Genomic DNA, 16,066 nt, shown 5'->3' with positions numbered 1-16,066 from the left:
GCTCAGGGAGCCGCGGCCCACGAGGAAGGTCTCACTCCTCGGGCCGGAAGTAAAATGGGTGATGGGGAGATGAGCGCGAGTTTGTTTGCACATGCATGTGTAGAAGGGTGGAGCTCCATGTAATAGGATCTCGACATGAAGGGAAATGCAGGCTCAGTGCAACTCTCTAATGAGAGGGAGAACCTGATCAGAGTCAGATGGGGTGCCCCGAGCGCGCAGCCCCCTGCAGAAAGTGCCGCCCGACACCCTTTGTTACCTCCAAGTGAGCTGAGACCAGCCCATGAACCATGTAACTAGGTGGTTTCCAGGTTAATGAAAAGCTGTAACTCTGCTCTCTCTCCCTCTCTCTCTCTCTCTCCAACCCCACATTCCTGCCCAAAACCAATGAAGAAGAGGTGTGGGGGAAGGGGGCGGGGGGTGGGGGGGGCAATTAACGGTTTACTTTTCTGAGGAATGCTACATTGACATGTAGGGCTGATTATTAAATATTAGAAAACATTTTGGCCATTTGACTTCGATCCGACCAGGTGTGCTTTTACTGGTCCAGTTTGCTCAGAATCTCACTGTGTGTGTGCGTTGTCAATGAATAAATACTGAAGAATCAAATAGCTCTCTCTGATTTGACCTCTCTGCATTTGATGCAGCAAACAATTGGTTTACAAATGAAAACACTTGTCGAAGTTGTAATCCTACTACTTCTGTCATCTGTAATAAAAAAAGAGAGGACGCTTCACACTACACCTGATGCGGACACGGAGCCTCAACCAGCCTGTTTAATGCACCCCTGAATTATGAAACATAAATTTGTTCATGTTCCACTCTTTCACAACGATGAAAGAGGTACTAAGTCACACTGATGGAACGTGGGCTCTGCAGGAGTCCCTCAGATGTAAGATAGATAGACTTGTTAGCAAAGGTGAGTTACAGGGGTCATGGCTCAACTGGTCAGTGAGCCCACAGTAAAAGTGCTACAACAAAGGCAAAAAGTGTTTACTTTACATCTAAGGTAATGTCCAGTGACATGCATTCATTCATTCATTCATTATCCCTAATATCAAACAGTAGTTTTAATAAATATCTTAAGCTTAAGCAGTTTTAGCAGTATTCAGCTAGTGGCCTTGCCTCTGTACCAACTACTGCAGCTCAGTCTCAAAATGCACTGCCCCCACTCATCTCCCTCAAAGGAATAGGAGAAAGATAAACCCTCATTTGAAAAAAACATCAGCTCCCAGCCAGGTAGGCATTTAGTCAAGTTTACCATGCAAAAAAAAAAAAAGAATGTAAAAGGGGAAAAAAGAAAGGGGGAAAAAATCCCTTTGATTCTAAGTTGGTGGAAAAAAGTAAATTTACTCCAGTTGCTGTTCAATTTGGACCGGTGGACATTAAAGCAGGAGCCGGTGCCTAATAAGAGCCATGCCTGAGCGAGCGAGCGAGCGAGCGATAGAAAGAGAGAGACCCAGTGAAGGTGTGTCTGTGTCTGACTCTTGGCTCCAAGGTTCCTGCTAATAGATTTCCGCTCCCTCAGTGTCCTAATTAGCTGGTATGTATGCTCGCTTTATGAATTCACGTGTGTTAAAGTGTGCAAACATGCATGTTCGGTATGATTGCATGTACACACGGCTGCGCTGCGTCCGTGTCTGCCATCAAAACAATAAACCTCCTGCCGCTTGGACACTTTAATGATGTCATCAAAAGCTCCCAATTAAAAAAGAAGAAAGACCATTCTGTTTGTTCGCTTTGTTAAAAAACAAACAAACCCTGATCATGAGCAAAAGGAATCCATTTACACAGACGCGCTCTCAGCAGCAGAGAGCCTATCAAACTGAACACATGGCGACAAAAAACAGAAAATAAACAGATAAACCTGTCGAATTTTAAAGCGCCTTTTACCGCTTTTTAAGGAAGAGCGTTACAAAGAAAATAGTGGATGCACTTTTAACCCTGACCCCGTGTGAGGACGGACAGGCAGAGCGCCGGCCGTACCTGTAATAAACCCCCATGGTTTCTACATGGGACAATAAATCACACCGTGTGCCTTCAAAGTATCACGTATCGACTAATACGCCACTGCTTTTATCCCTGCGCTTCGCTCTCTGTGTTCAGGTGGTGGCACGGCCTTCAAAGTGCAACCATCTCACTTTCTTTTTTCTTTTTTAAAAGGCACGCCAAGCAATTTATTTACCAAGGAACCGTTGCCGTAAATGACAGAAAAAGCAGCACAATTTACTGACGAGTAGCGAACGGGGCAGGGAGGTGGTAAAAGCGAAGCCAGAGGTCTTGGCTGGGCCTGTGAATGACTATAAAGCTTTAGTAGAAGCCCACGACCTGTTTATGGCCGGCTGAGACACTGTGGTGTGCAGGCTCCTGATCACTCAGCGGCTCGACGCGGCTGCCACCCTCGCATGACACGCAAGAAAAGAGATGCTGACGCAACACCAGATATTACCCACAGTGAGTTCATTAAGCGGCAGACAATTGATCCCGCGAGTCCCTTTCTTATAATGAGGTTAAAATGTGATTTGCTGAGATAAAAAACGTCTAAAGTTAACATTGCGGAGGAAATGAAAAGGTCCATGATGCATTTCATCTCTACGGCTCTGGATGGGTGACTTACCTCGTCTTCACTACGTCGAGGGGATGCATCAAGCAGATCTCTACCAGACCTGAGGGACAGAAACAGTCAGGTTAAGTCACTTTAATGACCATGAACATTGAGGGGAATGCTGGTTGTTGTGTTCTCACATTTCATTGTCTCAAGGGAGCGCACTGGTGCTGATGCAATTCTAACTAACAAATCGTAGCACTTGAATTGTACTTATAATGGGACTTATCTATAACATGTTTTGAAACTGCTTATTTGATGAAAATTGTACTTTCTTGTTACTTGTTCTTCTGAGTTTGTATCTCTACGGTTGAAATGCAAGTCTCTTTGGATAAAAGCGTCTTATATTAGAGATACAGTATTAGATTCTTTTTTTTTTCAAAGGGCTTTAGTAGATCTTGTGGATTCATACATACAAGGTTATGATACATACTGTAGGTACCAGCAGTAAATTACCATGGGAGCTGTAGTTTGTCTGCGCTCACAAGGTAATCATTGTTCACTCATGAGGTTTACATTTGTAAGTGCTGCAGTGGATGCTGTTTGTCTTAGAAAATAAACAGGAAACCCCAGGAACATGTTAAATTATTTTCAGAAAGCCAGATGAAAGTAACACTAAATGGGAGAAGGGATATTAGTTACTCGCTTGGAGGTGACGCCGCGACTTTGTCTTTCTGTGAAGCATTATTTAAAGTTGGGATTTAAGTTTTAAGCCACTTCTCAAGCAAAAATCTAGTCGCTCATTCCAACATTTGAGGGTTATTGTGCAAATCTCTGGCTTAAATCATGTGAGGTGAATATTGTAGGATTTTGAACTTTTGGCAAGCAATATGCCAATGTTTTACTACAATAAACAACATATTTACACAATTGACAGATTCATTGATATTGACAATAATGAGTTGCATTCATTGGTTGTAAAGCGTCCTCCTGAAAAGTACTTGTCTGCATTCTGTTAGTGGCGGTGACAACTACCAGAGACCCAATATGTACAACTGAACAGTTCTTATCTTTTAAAGCCGTTCTGGATCAGAAAGCAAATAATCATGATGTTTTATGTCAAGTGTGACGGTTCCACTTAAGTAATCCTGGAAGTTGACTGACTGCTTATACGGACAGACGTCAGCCAAAGGAATCTTCAGGAGATTCTTTTTCCTTTACAAGTGGTTTCTAAAGGTTTAGTGTTTGGCAGTCTCAACTCATTTTGCTACCAACATCCAGTGCTTGCCAACCTTCTAACAAACCCCATCATCACGCTAATTGTCACTCTGCCCGACTTGAATGCCAACCACCAGTTTTGATCATTGGGCCATTTTTGCAAGAACATGGGTCTGAAAGCGTGACCCAGCGAGATGTTTTTACTAAATTCCCGTTGAATGACTATAATTTTTTTCAGCATTTGGGAACTAACTAACTATGTGCATCTGTGTTGAAAAAGCCACTGCTTTGGCACGGAAGCCTTCCAACTCAATCAAGGTTCTTTTTTAACTCAAAATTCTTACTAAATCCATTTCCTGATGCCGTGCAGATTCCACTGTGTGTGTACACAGCTGCTCGGTAATATGGAGTCTTTCTAATTAGCTCAATTAAATATATTGTCTATAAAAAGGGTGCATGCTTTTTTTTCTCCCTCCCCAGAGAAGTAATTATTAAGTAAAATACAACAGATAAAAAAAACTAACATTGTCTACAGATGCATCTTAATGTATGAAGAGAAAAACCACGAAGCATCCAGCAGACCAGAGTCAGACAACATTCCAGCTCTTACGGCTCAGTTGACGTGACTCCGGTTGCTTAATGACACTGTATTGAATAGCCAGCAGGACGGCTTTGGACGCATCACTTTCTGGCCCTGCAGTGAGGATGAGGCGCATCAGATCTTTCAGCAGGTAATCAAATTACACGATGAAACCAAAGCCGCTCAATCAGCCTGTGCAAACACAAAGATCCTGGGAAGTGACCAAACATGCTCCTACAGGTGATGGGGGCGGGGTCTGGTGGGGAGGTAAAGTCTGGGGAAAAGAAGAAAACCTCAAACTAATAGAAACACTTCTAAGGGGCGAGTCTCTGAAGACTAAGATAGCTTGTGTTTATAAACGTTTACGGATTACTTTTTTAGTCAAGTAAAAGTATTTGCAATAAAACTACTAAGGAGTCGAAAGTAAAAGTACTATTTAGGCAGCATTGAAATGCTGCTGATTCAAGCAATTATTTTTTCAAACATTACTATGAATGATGTGTCCGGTGGAGGCCGAGACATTTCAACTACGATACTTTACATTACTACTTGACACTTGACAACATATCCCCAACTTTACTGTGAAAAATGATCTAGAATAAAGAATAATAACAGCTCTCGGATAAAAGTAGAAAAGTAATGGAGTAAAGCTTTGAATGGAAACACTCAAGTATAAATATGTCAACATTGTAAATATATTTAGTTACATTCCACCAATGAGATTTACAATTGCTGCTATTACTGTAAGTGATTATTTGCAGTTTCTTTAATCCCTCTTGATCTATTATGATTAGACTACTTGGCTGGCTAACTAAGACCTGCAGGCAATGGCAGGCAAATTGTTAAATCACCTTAACGACAAACTGTTTTGTTTTTATTCAAAGGCCCATATTTCATCAAGAAAACGTTTCCAGTTTGATATAGATAGGATCATGATTTATTACATTTAGAAACATTGACTAAATTGTTTCTTGTCCTTTAATTGCAGCATTTCCTTTTCAGCCACTGGGTGAAGGGTCTCAGCAGGACATTTACAACACACCACACACATGATAATGAAATGGATCACAACTTCCTGCCCTTCTATTAATGATAATCTGCCATGAATTAGTAGTTATATTGGCCATTGAGGCTACTTTCCGTATAGTGCGAGTCTCAAGTTTGTTACATAGAAAAGCTATACAATAGGTAAGAAGATGGAAAGTAATGATAATACAGTTAATATAAATAATATAGTTTGAAATGATAGCAGCAGTAAAAAGAAACATAAGCAAGGTTAAGGTTATAGTCACATGTCTGCGTTTCCATCGTCAACAAGCTATAAAACAAGTTCAATATTATTTTCATCAAATATCAAAAGGTGTGCAGTGCCAGAGGCTTACTTTTACCTGCAAGTGACCAGAGCAGCTGTGCACATCTGGATACTTCACTTAACTTGATTCACACTGGATTTTGGGCCTCATCGTAAAACCTCAGAGTACAGGAACTCTAAAGCGTACAGGTTAGCAAATGCTTCATTAACTTAGAACGGTAACCGTAGTTAACACTCTTTACTAATTAACAGGCCTGCCCTGCAGCGCCATTCACATACGGTGATTAGTTCAGCGTGTCGACTCCCCGACTTCTCAGGCTGTCAAGAGTTTGTGTCTCTGGGTGCACGCCGCAGGTTTCCCAGGTCGACGTCAGTTACTAATGCATGTTGTATTTCCAGGATGTCAGATGCAGAAGGATTAAGTGATGACACGCACGCTAAGGAACTAGGTTGGGTTTATTTTGGCGTCAGACTAACGATCTTCCTCCTGAAGAACAGCTTATGGCAGATGAGCCGACGGGCCGAAGGGGGAAACTAAAAAGAACAGAAAGTGCAACCAAGATTGGGCGTTTTAAGTGTTGTAGTGTTCCAGAAGGCATTCTGACACCAGGCACAAAGATCCTCTCTGTTGTATGTAAATGTGCCAAAAGCAACAGTTCAATGTTTTTCCAGTCGAGAAAAGGTGCAAACAAATGCTTTTGTGTGCGTCGTCAATCATACGACGGAGAAACCTGCAGAGGAGGGCGTTGCATTTATTGAACTGATGAAAGATCAACAAAGTATGCGACCTGACGCTGCATTACAACTTGAACGTTTGGGGCTATTGTTAGTGAAGCAATTCACTAGCAGCCGGCCCAGCGACTCGAGAGAAAGACGCCTGACTTCAGCTGGAGCTTCCAAAGAAGCCATTTGACTACTTTGCCAGGTGTGTCTCGGTCTGTGTCGGAGTGTACTGACAGTTTATGTCATCGCAACACACCCACGAGCACACACACACACACACACACACACACACACACACACACACACACACACACACACACACACGTTTGCTGCTCAAGTTTTGCTAGAAATGTGGATGGTTCCGCAAAAAGTAATGTCACCCTTTATATTGATTCGGCCGTGGCGATGTGGAGAGGACGATAGCATTATATGCAGGTAATGGTGTCCATTAAATAAAAGGTGTGGGCAATGAAACATTTATTTCTTAACTAAATGCAAGGTCGTAAATGTAATATCTACTTCTGTTTTAATGCCAATTTGAGGGTTCTAATTAAATTGCTTAATTTGATTATTTGGATAAAATCCTGAACCCCAGGGTTGTGGAGGATAATCGCGCCATTAAGCGTCCCCATCGCGCCGTGTGTTGTTAACATGTCACGGAAACTGCATCACGGCTCTCGGGACACCAAAGGTGTCATTTCCTCGACACTCGGCGAGAGGCTGCTTCTCTGTGCACCCAGTGCGTCACGCTCTTCCACTCCAGCTGTCGGCACGTACTGCCGTTTAATCACAGAGCGCGGCGGCAGTGGAGCCGCACACTCGCGGGAGCACTTCACACCCCTCTACTGCCCCTCTACTGCCCCTGGTGCAGTGAGCACGGTGAAGGGCCAACCAATGACGATGATGATGCTGATGCTGCTGCTGCTGTGGCTACAGCTTCATCTGTAGTCACCCTTCCATGCCACCTTGGTGCCCTGCCATCTGGCCGTCATGCATACCTTTTTAAGGTTTAAGTGAGTGACATACTGGGAGGTTCCAGTATTTCCAGTCAGGCGCATGAGCTTCACACAAAAGAGAGTCTGCAGCAAAGCTGTTACGATTCCCAGGTACACTGAGACAAAGACGTTTTGTGCCAAGTCACCGCGGAAACATTTCAGTTACAAGAATGCAGTGAGCTTTCTGTAGCCTCATTTAGTGTTGACTGGACGCCCGGTTTTATTCTTATTGCTGACGTCATATTCAGGGTGTTATCGGCAGTGGAATTTCCCTTTTGCTTTGTTGTTTTGCTTGTTTTTTTATTGTGCTGCATCACTGCTTGTTCAGCTGGAGTGACTTTTGCAGTCGCTGCGAACGGATCCTAAGAGCGAAGCCTCACTAGTAGCACTGCCGAGGTACTGGCAAGACGATCCGATCCTCGTCTTCCAAGAGAAATGAGATCAAACCTGAAGCAGATGAGAAGATTATGGCGGTCGGTTTTATTCCAGGGAACGTGCACAGTTTGCTCCCACGCAAACGTAAGATAAAACAATGATACTGTTCCAGGAAGCCGATTGCTCAACGGGTGCAGGTGTCATCCATCACACGGAGACACACACTGAATGACTGTAATTCCCAGCAGCCACAGGGAGAAGGTCACTGCCACAGGAAGCACAGCCCCCCCCCCCCCAGTTAAATGGGCTAACACATGAGAGACATACTGGTCACTCGTTTCACACGCTTACTTCTCCCGTCTCATGTGATAGCTTAAACTCTTGCATTACACACTACGTGTCTCGGTTCATCGGGCAGAAAACAACCGTCTTGCTTGGTGCTGCAAGCCGTGAGATGAAGCTCCAGTGTGTCAGTGTCATGATGACAAAGCTTCACCTCACAGGCCCACTGCGGTTTTGCAAGGAGCTCCTGACTGAACCTGCAGGTGATAAGTCATGCCTGCATCTCCTCCATTAATACTTTTCGATGTGGAATGCTAAACAAACCCTGCGAGCTGCTGCTCCCCCGCAATTTGTCATCGGTGGAAACAAAGCCGACAGGATATCCATCAGCGACGCTGCAGCGATATAGAAACGCTGATTCATTATTTTTAAAGTTGAGGTGGAAGCACAGAAGAAGTAAAAAAATGAAGAATGGCGGGGTGAAGTATGAACGATGGACAGGATTAAAAAGTCTGGGGCTGTTTACACACAGAACCAACAAGAAGAAACAAAAACTCTGATTGCAAAACTTTGATTGCAAAGAGCAGATTTTTACCTGCAGACTTGAGTCTGTTATACAAGCCCAGCCAACCCCCCAAACATTATAACAAACTGTGTTGTTTTTAGTTTATCAAACAATTACCGCCTGTCTGACTACATGTTTATAGGATATTCATTGGGTTTCATACAAAATGAATGGACTGTGACAATATGACAAACACTGTATTTAACCCTTTAGTTGGCAAGGAGACAGATCGGCGACGTGGGTGTAACAAAATGTAACATACAGAGGTAATCCAAATAACAACAAGCTTGGGTGAGCCCAATAAACTACCTACTACCAAGTTAGGAAACTATACATATGAAATATGTCCTTAATCCCTATTAGTTTATAAAGCAATGGGCACTAGGAAGCAATTATATTATTACCTATTTTGTAAAATAACGGCACAAAAAAGAAATAGTTCTATTAGTCCTATGAATATTTGCAGTTCTACTAAAAATAAAACAAATTTAAAACGTTTTTAAAAAGTAAGTAAAAGTAAAAAAATGACAATATATTAGTGCAGAAGCAGGCGATCATTAACAAACGTGATTTATGGCCTCTGCTGTCCTAAACACTGCAGAAAGGGGAATGATTTTGTTGGAATTTACATATTTAAAAAAACCCATAGCTCAAGACATCTGGGAGGTAGCAGGGAGGGAGGGAGGGAGGGAGCGCTATTATTCACAGATATCACCAACATCAGGCTTCCTGTCCTGGGAGTGCAGAAGCGTCTTGGTTGACTCCCTAAACAGTCCCTAATTCTGTCCTTGGATAAGCTCAAAGGGTGCTTAAAAAAACAAGCGGGGCCATCTCCAATGACAGCAGGGGGGGGGGGGGGGGGTTAAACTGAGGGCCCCCGAAGTGAAGTGCAGGCACCCGGCGAGCCTGCATCGGCTGCTAGTGCTGCCGCTTCATCCGCTACCCCCTCTGAGGGCTCACGGAGCCACAGCATCACGGCATAGGGAGGACCGATTCTCACCCAGTTTGTATCAACATTGAAGGTTATTTCAGGTGCAGAGGATTTAAAGTTTCCGCCACATAATGAAAGTAAATGGAATGCTGCTTGAAAAAAATAAAAAAAGGGCTCTCCGTTAAGAAGAATGTATTGGTCAGGAGGAGATTATCACAAAAATACAAGCAGAACTTGATATATTGACTCGTATATCTTACGTGTATCCTGAAAAAAGGGTTGCAGAAGAGGGTTTATGAGTTTACGTCGTCTGATCGATAACAGTTGGTCAACACTTTTAAACATCTCCTTATTTGATAATCTTCCCAAAAAATCTGCAGATACAAATGCTATTTTTCTCATATAATAAGTGTACTAATATATGATAGATTCTAATCTATGGATTTGACAGGTGAGCGTGATGTACGCAGAGATTGCCCAGGTATGTCCCTGTCTGTCAAACTGGAGATGAACTGTGATGTTGATGGATGGAGTAAAGGTGTGTGACTGGGTCACGGCCCGAGCACACCGTGCTGATGGGCCAACGATAAACTAGTGACGGATTGACAGGCCGACCCCTTCATTACTGTCACTGTTTTCCTTAACACCTGTGGTCACATTTATTTTTGTATTTCTCACACATGCACATACTTATTATATAAATTGTATATATATATATATATATATATTACATTCATACATTGTTCAAATCAAATACAAACTCTTCAATTTAACCTTTCATTAATTGTTCGACGCTGGTTCTCCACCTACAATATGCAATGTGAGCTAAAAATAGTACGTGGAGGTGGAGGGCTGCCTCCAAGGGGCCAGGTGAGGTTCATGGTGGATGGAGGGGTTACACCAACACTTGACTTTTAGCCAGGAGACTGCTTTTAGTGTATTGTGTTCAAGCAAATGTCAACGTTGACCTATTTTACCTTAGTTTCAGTAAGGTACACACTTATAATACCCCCCAACCACAATCTTGGTGGTGCACGGGCATTTTCAGCAGCACTGATTGCTTCTGTTTGTAGGAAAATGCACAAATAATTAGAAAAAAACACTTTTAAAAAAAAGGTATAGAAACTGTAGTGTGAGGGATAAAGAACCCTGTGAGGGGGGATTCAGAAGTATGAATACCTTGGAACTGTAGTATTAATGATTGATGCTTTCACTAAATAAGTTAAGTGGATATAAGGAATAAGAGGGTAAACTAACTGAGATGGTTAAAGTAAAATAAAAAATAAAAACAGGTTACTCTAATGCAGCTTTTCTTCAAATCTAAGAAAATACTTTGCCATGTTACTATTTATCAGTATACAATTCTATCCTTATACTGACAGCAGCCCTAATATTGGCAAATAGTAATTTTCTGAAAGTTCACAAACATATATAATAATATAATAATAATAATATTAATAATAATATTTTCAAGATGAAATTACAAGAAAAAATATGGACATTTTCAAGAAGATACTAAAGGCAGGCTACTTGATTTCTTTATTAGCCTGAATGCGGACACATTTAAATATACTACACGGCACATGTAATTAGACTATAAAGTACCTGTATCTTAGCCTCTAAAATAGTAGAATGCAACTTCCAATCTCTATAGTCAGTTTAAAAATGTAATGGTATGGAAACACAGTATTGAAACGTCTATTTAATTAAAAAATGTATTTATTAAAAACTCAAAATGCACCCGTTTCTACGTAATTAGTCAATTTAAAAGGGATTATTCAACAGTGTTGGTAGACACAAATTGGAGGACCTGGACAAGAAAGTGTGACCTGTCACCTAACTGCAAAGTAGATGACCTGAATTTCCCAGTGCTTTACATCACCGACACAGCAAAGGTCTTAATGAAACACTTTTCAGGAGTGCTAAAGGGATTTCTCAGGCAGCGTCAGCCAGCCACACATTTAACACGGTGCCCCACAAGTCCTCACAACATTTCCTAAATCAGCAGTTGTAAACCACTTAGTAATTCAATTCACTTTTTATTCAAATAAAAAAACAGGAAAATCACCAAGACACCAAGGCATGTTTATTTCTCCCCCATGACAAGATACAACTACGTTATTTCATACGTCTACAAGTCAAATCCAGCTTGAAAAAAAAGACTCCTTCCCAAACTTCTTGGCCGCTGACAATAAAGCTGTGATTGCCAGACGCTAATTACGGGTGCATGATTCGCTTCATGGAATAAATCTCCCTGAGTGTTTATTTTGCCGCATCAAATTTATGGAAACACAAGGAACAGAAATGACACAGACGTGTAAAACGCTCAATGCGTCACAACTTTTTACATGTCAAAATGTTGTCTATTCATCCCAACAACAACTCAACTTGTCTCAAGTGTGTGTGTGTATGTGTGTGCGTGCTGTCACACATTAGACATCACATTGTGGTTATGAGCCCACACTGTTCTAGTTTGCACATGTTTGATGATTACATCACGTCATACGGAAAAGCAGAACAATCCACGGGCTCAAGAGGAAACACTAGTACCAATTCTCTATGGCATCGGGCAATCAACTATTGGGATGTAAACCTGCTCAATAGAGCATCAGAGGAAAATTGAACTTGAGCTACCATTACAACTTTATTTATAGACACCAATAAAGTTGGAAATAAGCCCAAGTGCAATTCAAAAATCTAAATATATCTATTATCTATATTATCATGTTATATTTTATTAGTATATTCAGTATATGTCAGCCCCCCTGTTCTAATGGTAGGGGAATAAATACTTGAAGTGTTAATCAAGCTATTTCAAATCATGAAACGTTACTTATTAAACGGATGTCTCGGATTCTGTGATAATAAGGCAAAGTGTGACCACAAACTGTTGTGGGGAGAAATGTGAATAGAAAAAAGATGAACAGTCTGCAGCCTGAAACAGCTCGCTTTGGACTTATGCGTCGGTTCTTGGCGAATTTAGCAACATGCAATAAATGGTTGAGATGTCTTGAGATAACTCAAACCTCACCAATGACTACTCACTATGTATTATATGGAAGTAACATTACAACATCCACTTGATGTTGGGAGGTGCAACTATTGCTGCTGCTAAAATAAGCGTAACATCTCTGTCCTGAGAGAACACATCACATGGGTTATCATGGTGAGCCTTTAAATGCTGCTGAGTAATGTGAAGCAGCATTGTTAACGGGTAGTAAGGGAAGTTCCCACTGAAGACGCCACCTTCATCAACTTCTCCACCACATCACCAGGACAAGACCTCTGCTGCTGCCACACCCGCCCAACTCACCTCAAAGAATGGACCTCTTCTCATCCCGAACCCCCCATTTTTGGGAGAACTGTGTCACTACTGTCACCTAGTGGTCGGGGGGCGGGGCGGACTGAGCTTGATTAACACACAAAGGAGTGAGGTTCTGTGTGTGTGTGTCTGAAGGAGACAGAGTGATTGAGTGAATGTGTGAGAGAGTGAGGGAGGAACACAAAGGAGGTCTCTGCCCGAGAGAGAGGGGGAAAGGCAGTTGTGAAAGCACATTGTGTTTGCTGTGAGAAGAAAATACTGTTGCAAACTATCAGTATGTGATATATCAGTATATTGTGTCACTTCAGAAACAATACTGTCTCTTTGTCACAGAAAACACACAGAGATTCAATCCTCTGAGCTCCATCCGGTGATTTTCAAACTGCTCGGGCCAAAACAAGCACGACTTTCTCCGGATGCTCACCTGAGTCCATAAAAGCTGATAATATAGGCAATAATTGGGAGGGAACAGCAATAATGATTTTTAGTGAGGCAGTAAATGATTTAATTAGTTGTTAACACCCTGTGTCTATATGAATAGTTGGAGGCTTTACAGCTGCTGCTAGGGGAGGCTGGATGGACATTCGGGCTGAGGGAAAGTGACTCGTCTTTAAAAAGGAGGGAACAGAGATTCAACTTTACTGTAAACAAGTTGACGAGCACCTGCATGTCATCACAGCGAGCTGCCGGGAGACATTTTCTACTACAAAAGCAGTCGTGTGCAAGCTCAGTTGTAACTTTGCAATTCAGGGGGTTGAAATCTGGCTTGAAGGTTGAAGACATTAGACACTGGAAGAGGTCTGATGTGGGCCCACGCTGGCTCAGATTTCGGGATGCATCGTGGCAGGGACCTTCTCCAAACATACAATCTTTGTGGGCAAAAGAAGAAAAGAAAAAACAAGGCTGCAAGGTAGATAAACGCAAGTGATGCAGGGATTGGAAAAACCAGCGGACATTTCAGACGAGTGACACCATCGTTCAGCTTGCAAACTGTCCGTGGCACAAGCGAATAATAATCGGCCCCCGGTGGTCCATGCTTTCTGTACCGGGATGGCGGACCGGCTTGGAGGGGGGGGGGGGGGGGGGGGGCTGCAGGAGTAGCAGAGGCGGGACCGGGGGCGGCAGCAGCAAAAGGGAAGTCCCCGCGTGGTTCTCTCTCGCCTTAAGCTGGGAGAGTTAAAGGCAGGAAGCCATTAGCAAAGTGAAAATGCGCTCAGCCATCACTGCTTAAACACAGTAGAAAGAAGTAGGCCTCTCTGGTCCCCCTTTAAACAACAGACTCCAAGACAAGTTAAGGCCCTACACGAGGGCCCCAGCTTCTCGCGTGCTGTTAAGAAGCTCGCCGGGTCTCTCTCTCTCTCCAAACATTGCATAATGCCGCTCCAGATGCACACCGGCGGTTGCAGCCTGATGAAAGGCTGATTATGTTACATACGCCGGGGGTTTGATGCAATAATTATGCAATCAGCAGCACAGCTTTGTGTTATGTCTATGATTTATAAACATTATTTGGGGGTCATTAATTGTCGCGGGCGGGCGGGCTCAATGGCTCACTGTGTGACGGGGCGTCTCTGACGGCTTTTGTTTTGGCAGATGGCCCCGTGCCACGGTGCTCACCCAGGGAAACCATACTGTGGCGTGGTCACAATAGAGGCCTTACCCTGCGTCTATCAGTGCTTTGTAAGACACACACACACACACAAACAGACAGAAACTGGTTCTTAACTTCCGGTTTGAGTGAAATGCAGAGGGGGGAAAAAAATCCAACAGAAACCTGCCCAAACAGGGCATTATTCCTGCAAAGGGTTAGAGACGGTTAAGCCGGCAGTCGTTTACATCAGGCTGGAGATGAGAGGCAGCGCTCTGTTGTTGTCAGAGACGAGCCCTGTAGCCGCTTCACTGCCACTGAATGACGGACGGACGTTCTGGAGCGTCTCATTGGCCGAGGTGATGCGGAGAAAGGGTCAAGCAAACATTCTTTGAGTCCATAAGTCTCCGATTCATCGTCAGTGGAGCAGATCCACGTTTTGTCTCGCGATGGCGTCAGATAATAGTCTTGGTTCTCTGGTTTCTGGCTTGTAGTTGGAGGTGGCGGAAGGGACTAGATATCACAGACCTTTAGGAATATGGCGCTGCGTTTAGACGGAACAAGTTAGAAACACGCAACAGTTGGCATATTTCAGCCAACAAATCCAAAGCTCCACCAGAGTTCATTCCACATGTGTGGATGCAGAATTCTTAATAAATTCAACCACACGCAAAAGAAAGAGCTCCATCATCCTGTAATTGAGGAGGTCAAGATCTGCACGTCCAACTGATCCGTGCGCGGGTGTGGTGGTCGCTTTTATCCTGCTTTTTGTCAGAAAAGCTGAAATAACTCCAAACTGTCAGCAGATAATTATCAATGGGAACATTGTATCACACAGTAACCAGATCATGAAAATCACAAGGAGGCTTTTGAGTTCCAAAACATACAACGCAACACACCTCATTTGAAATAAAATAAAAAGATTGGAAGGATCAAATTTGATGGAATTTTTATGACGTTTTAACTATTCATTCAATAACAAAAAGTAGTAAAAAAAATTTTTTTGCTTCAAATGGAAATACAGTGTTTTTTATATTTGGATATGTGAAGGTTCCTCAAACAGATGACACCATGGCTCTTGTGGGGGCTTGTGGAGGAGCCAAGTGGGACCTCGGGACGGATCCCAACACGTCCTGAAAGGATCCGTCAGTTTGCTTACGTTAAGCCGTCGCTGAGGCCGGTTTGGCGACGGTCGTTGCGTGGCCTGTGTACATTCGCAGCGCGAGCGCGAGGCGCTGCGGCGTGCGAGCAGCGAAGGCTTCTTGGGCGCTGGCTTTGCTATGACAGATGCTGGCGCTGAACTCTTGACACTGGCTCAACCGGTTTATGTTCAACATGTGTGTCTCTGTTACTGTCTCTGGTTTCCAGGAGGGCTGCCCTGGCCGGCTCACCGCGGACGTAGGTATGTGTGTGTGTGTGTGTGTGCGTGGGTTTGAGAGAGGCCTGGGGAGAGATGAGAGGAGCAGCAGGATCTGTTGCTATCTGGGAGGTTGAGCGTAATGACACACGGGGGACAGATTAGGTTCCCGTCCATCAGGGTTCCATCAGGGATACTCTGATTTACAGCCGTGCTGACCAGCCAGCTTGCCCTCCACCCAAAGCAAACACACACACACACACACACACACACACA

At 43.3% G+C, this 16,066-nt stretch overlaps 1 protein-coding gene across 1 annotated transcript in view; it reads right to left on the bottom strand.

The window, feature by feature from the left end:
• slc25a21 (solute carrier family 25 member 21) overlaps window positions 1-16,066 on the bottom strand; it is a 74,103-nt gene that overhangs the window by 21,435 nt on the left and 36,602 nt on the right. The window contains exon 3 of the mRNA XM_037486270.2: window positions 2,615-2,663. Within this exon, the coding sequence (XP_037342167.1) occupies window positions 2,615-2,663 (49 nt within the window). The remainder of the gene's footprint in view (window positions 1-2,614; window positions 2,664-16,066) is intronic.

Source organism: Pungitius pungitius, chromosome 14 (assembly GCF_949316345.1).
Source record: "Pungitius pungitius chromosome 14, fPunPun2.1, whole genome shotgun sequence".
NCBI classification, from domain to species: Eukaryota; Metazoa; Chordata; class Actinopteri; order Perciformes; family Gasterosteidae; genus Pungitius; species Pungitius pungitius.
The sequence above is the reverse complement of the archived record's forward strand: the minus strand, read 5'-3'. Positions and strand labels throughout refer to the sequence as shown.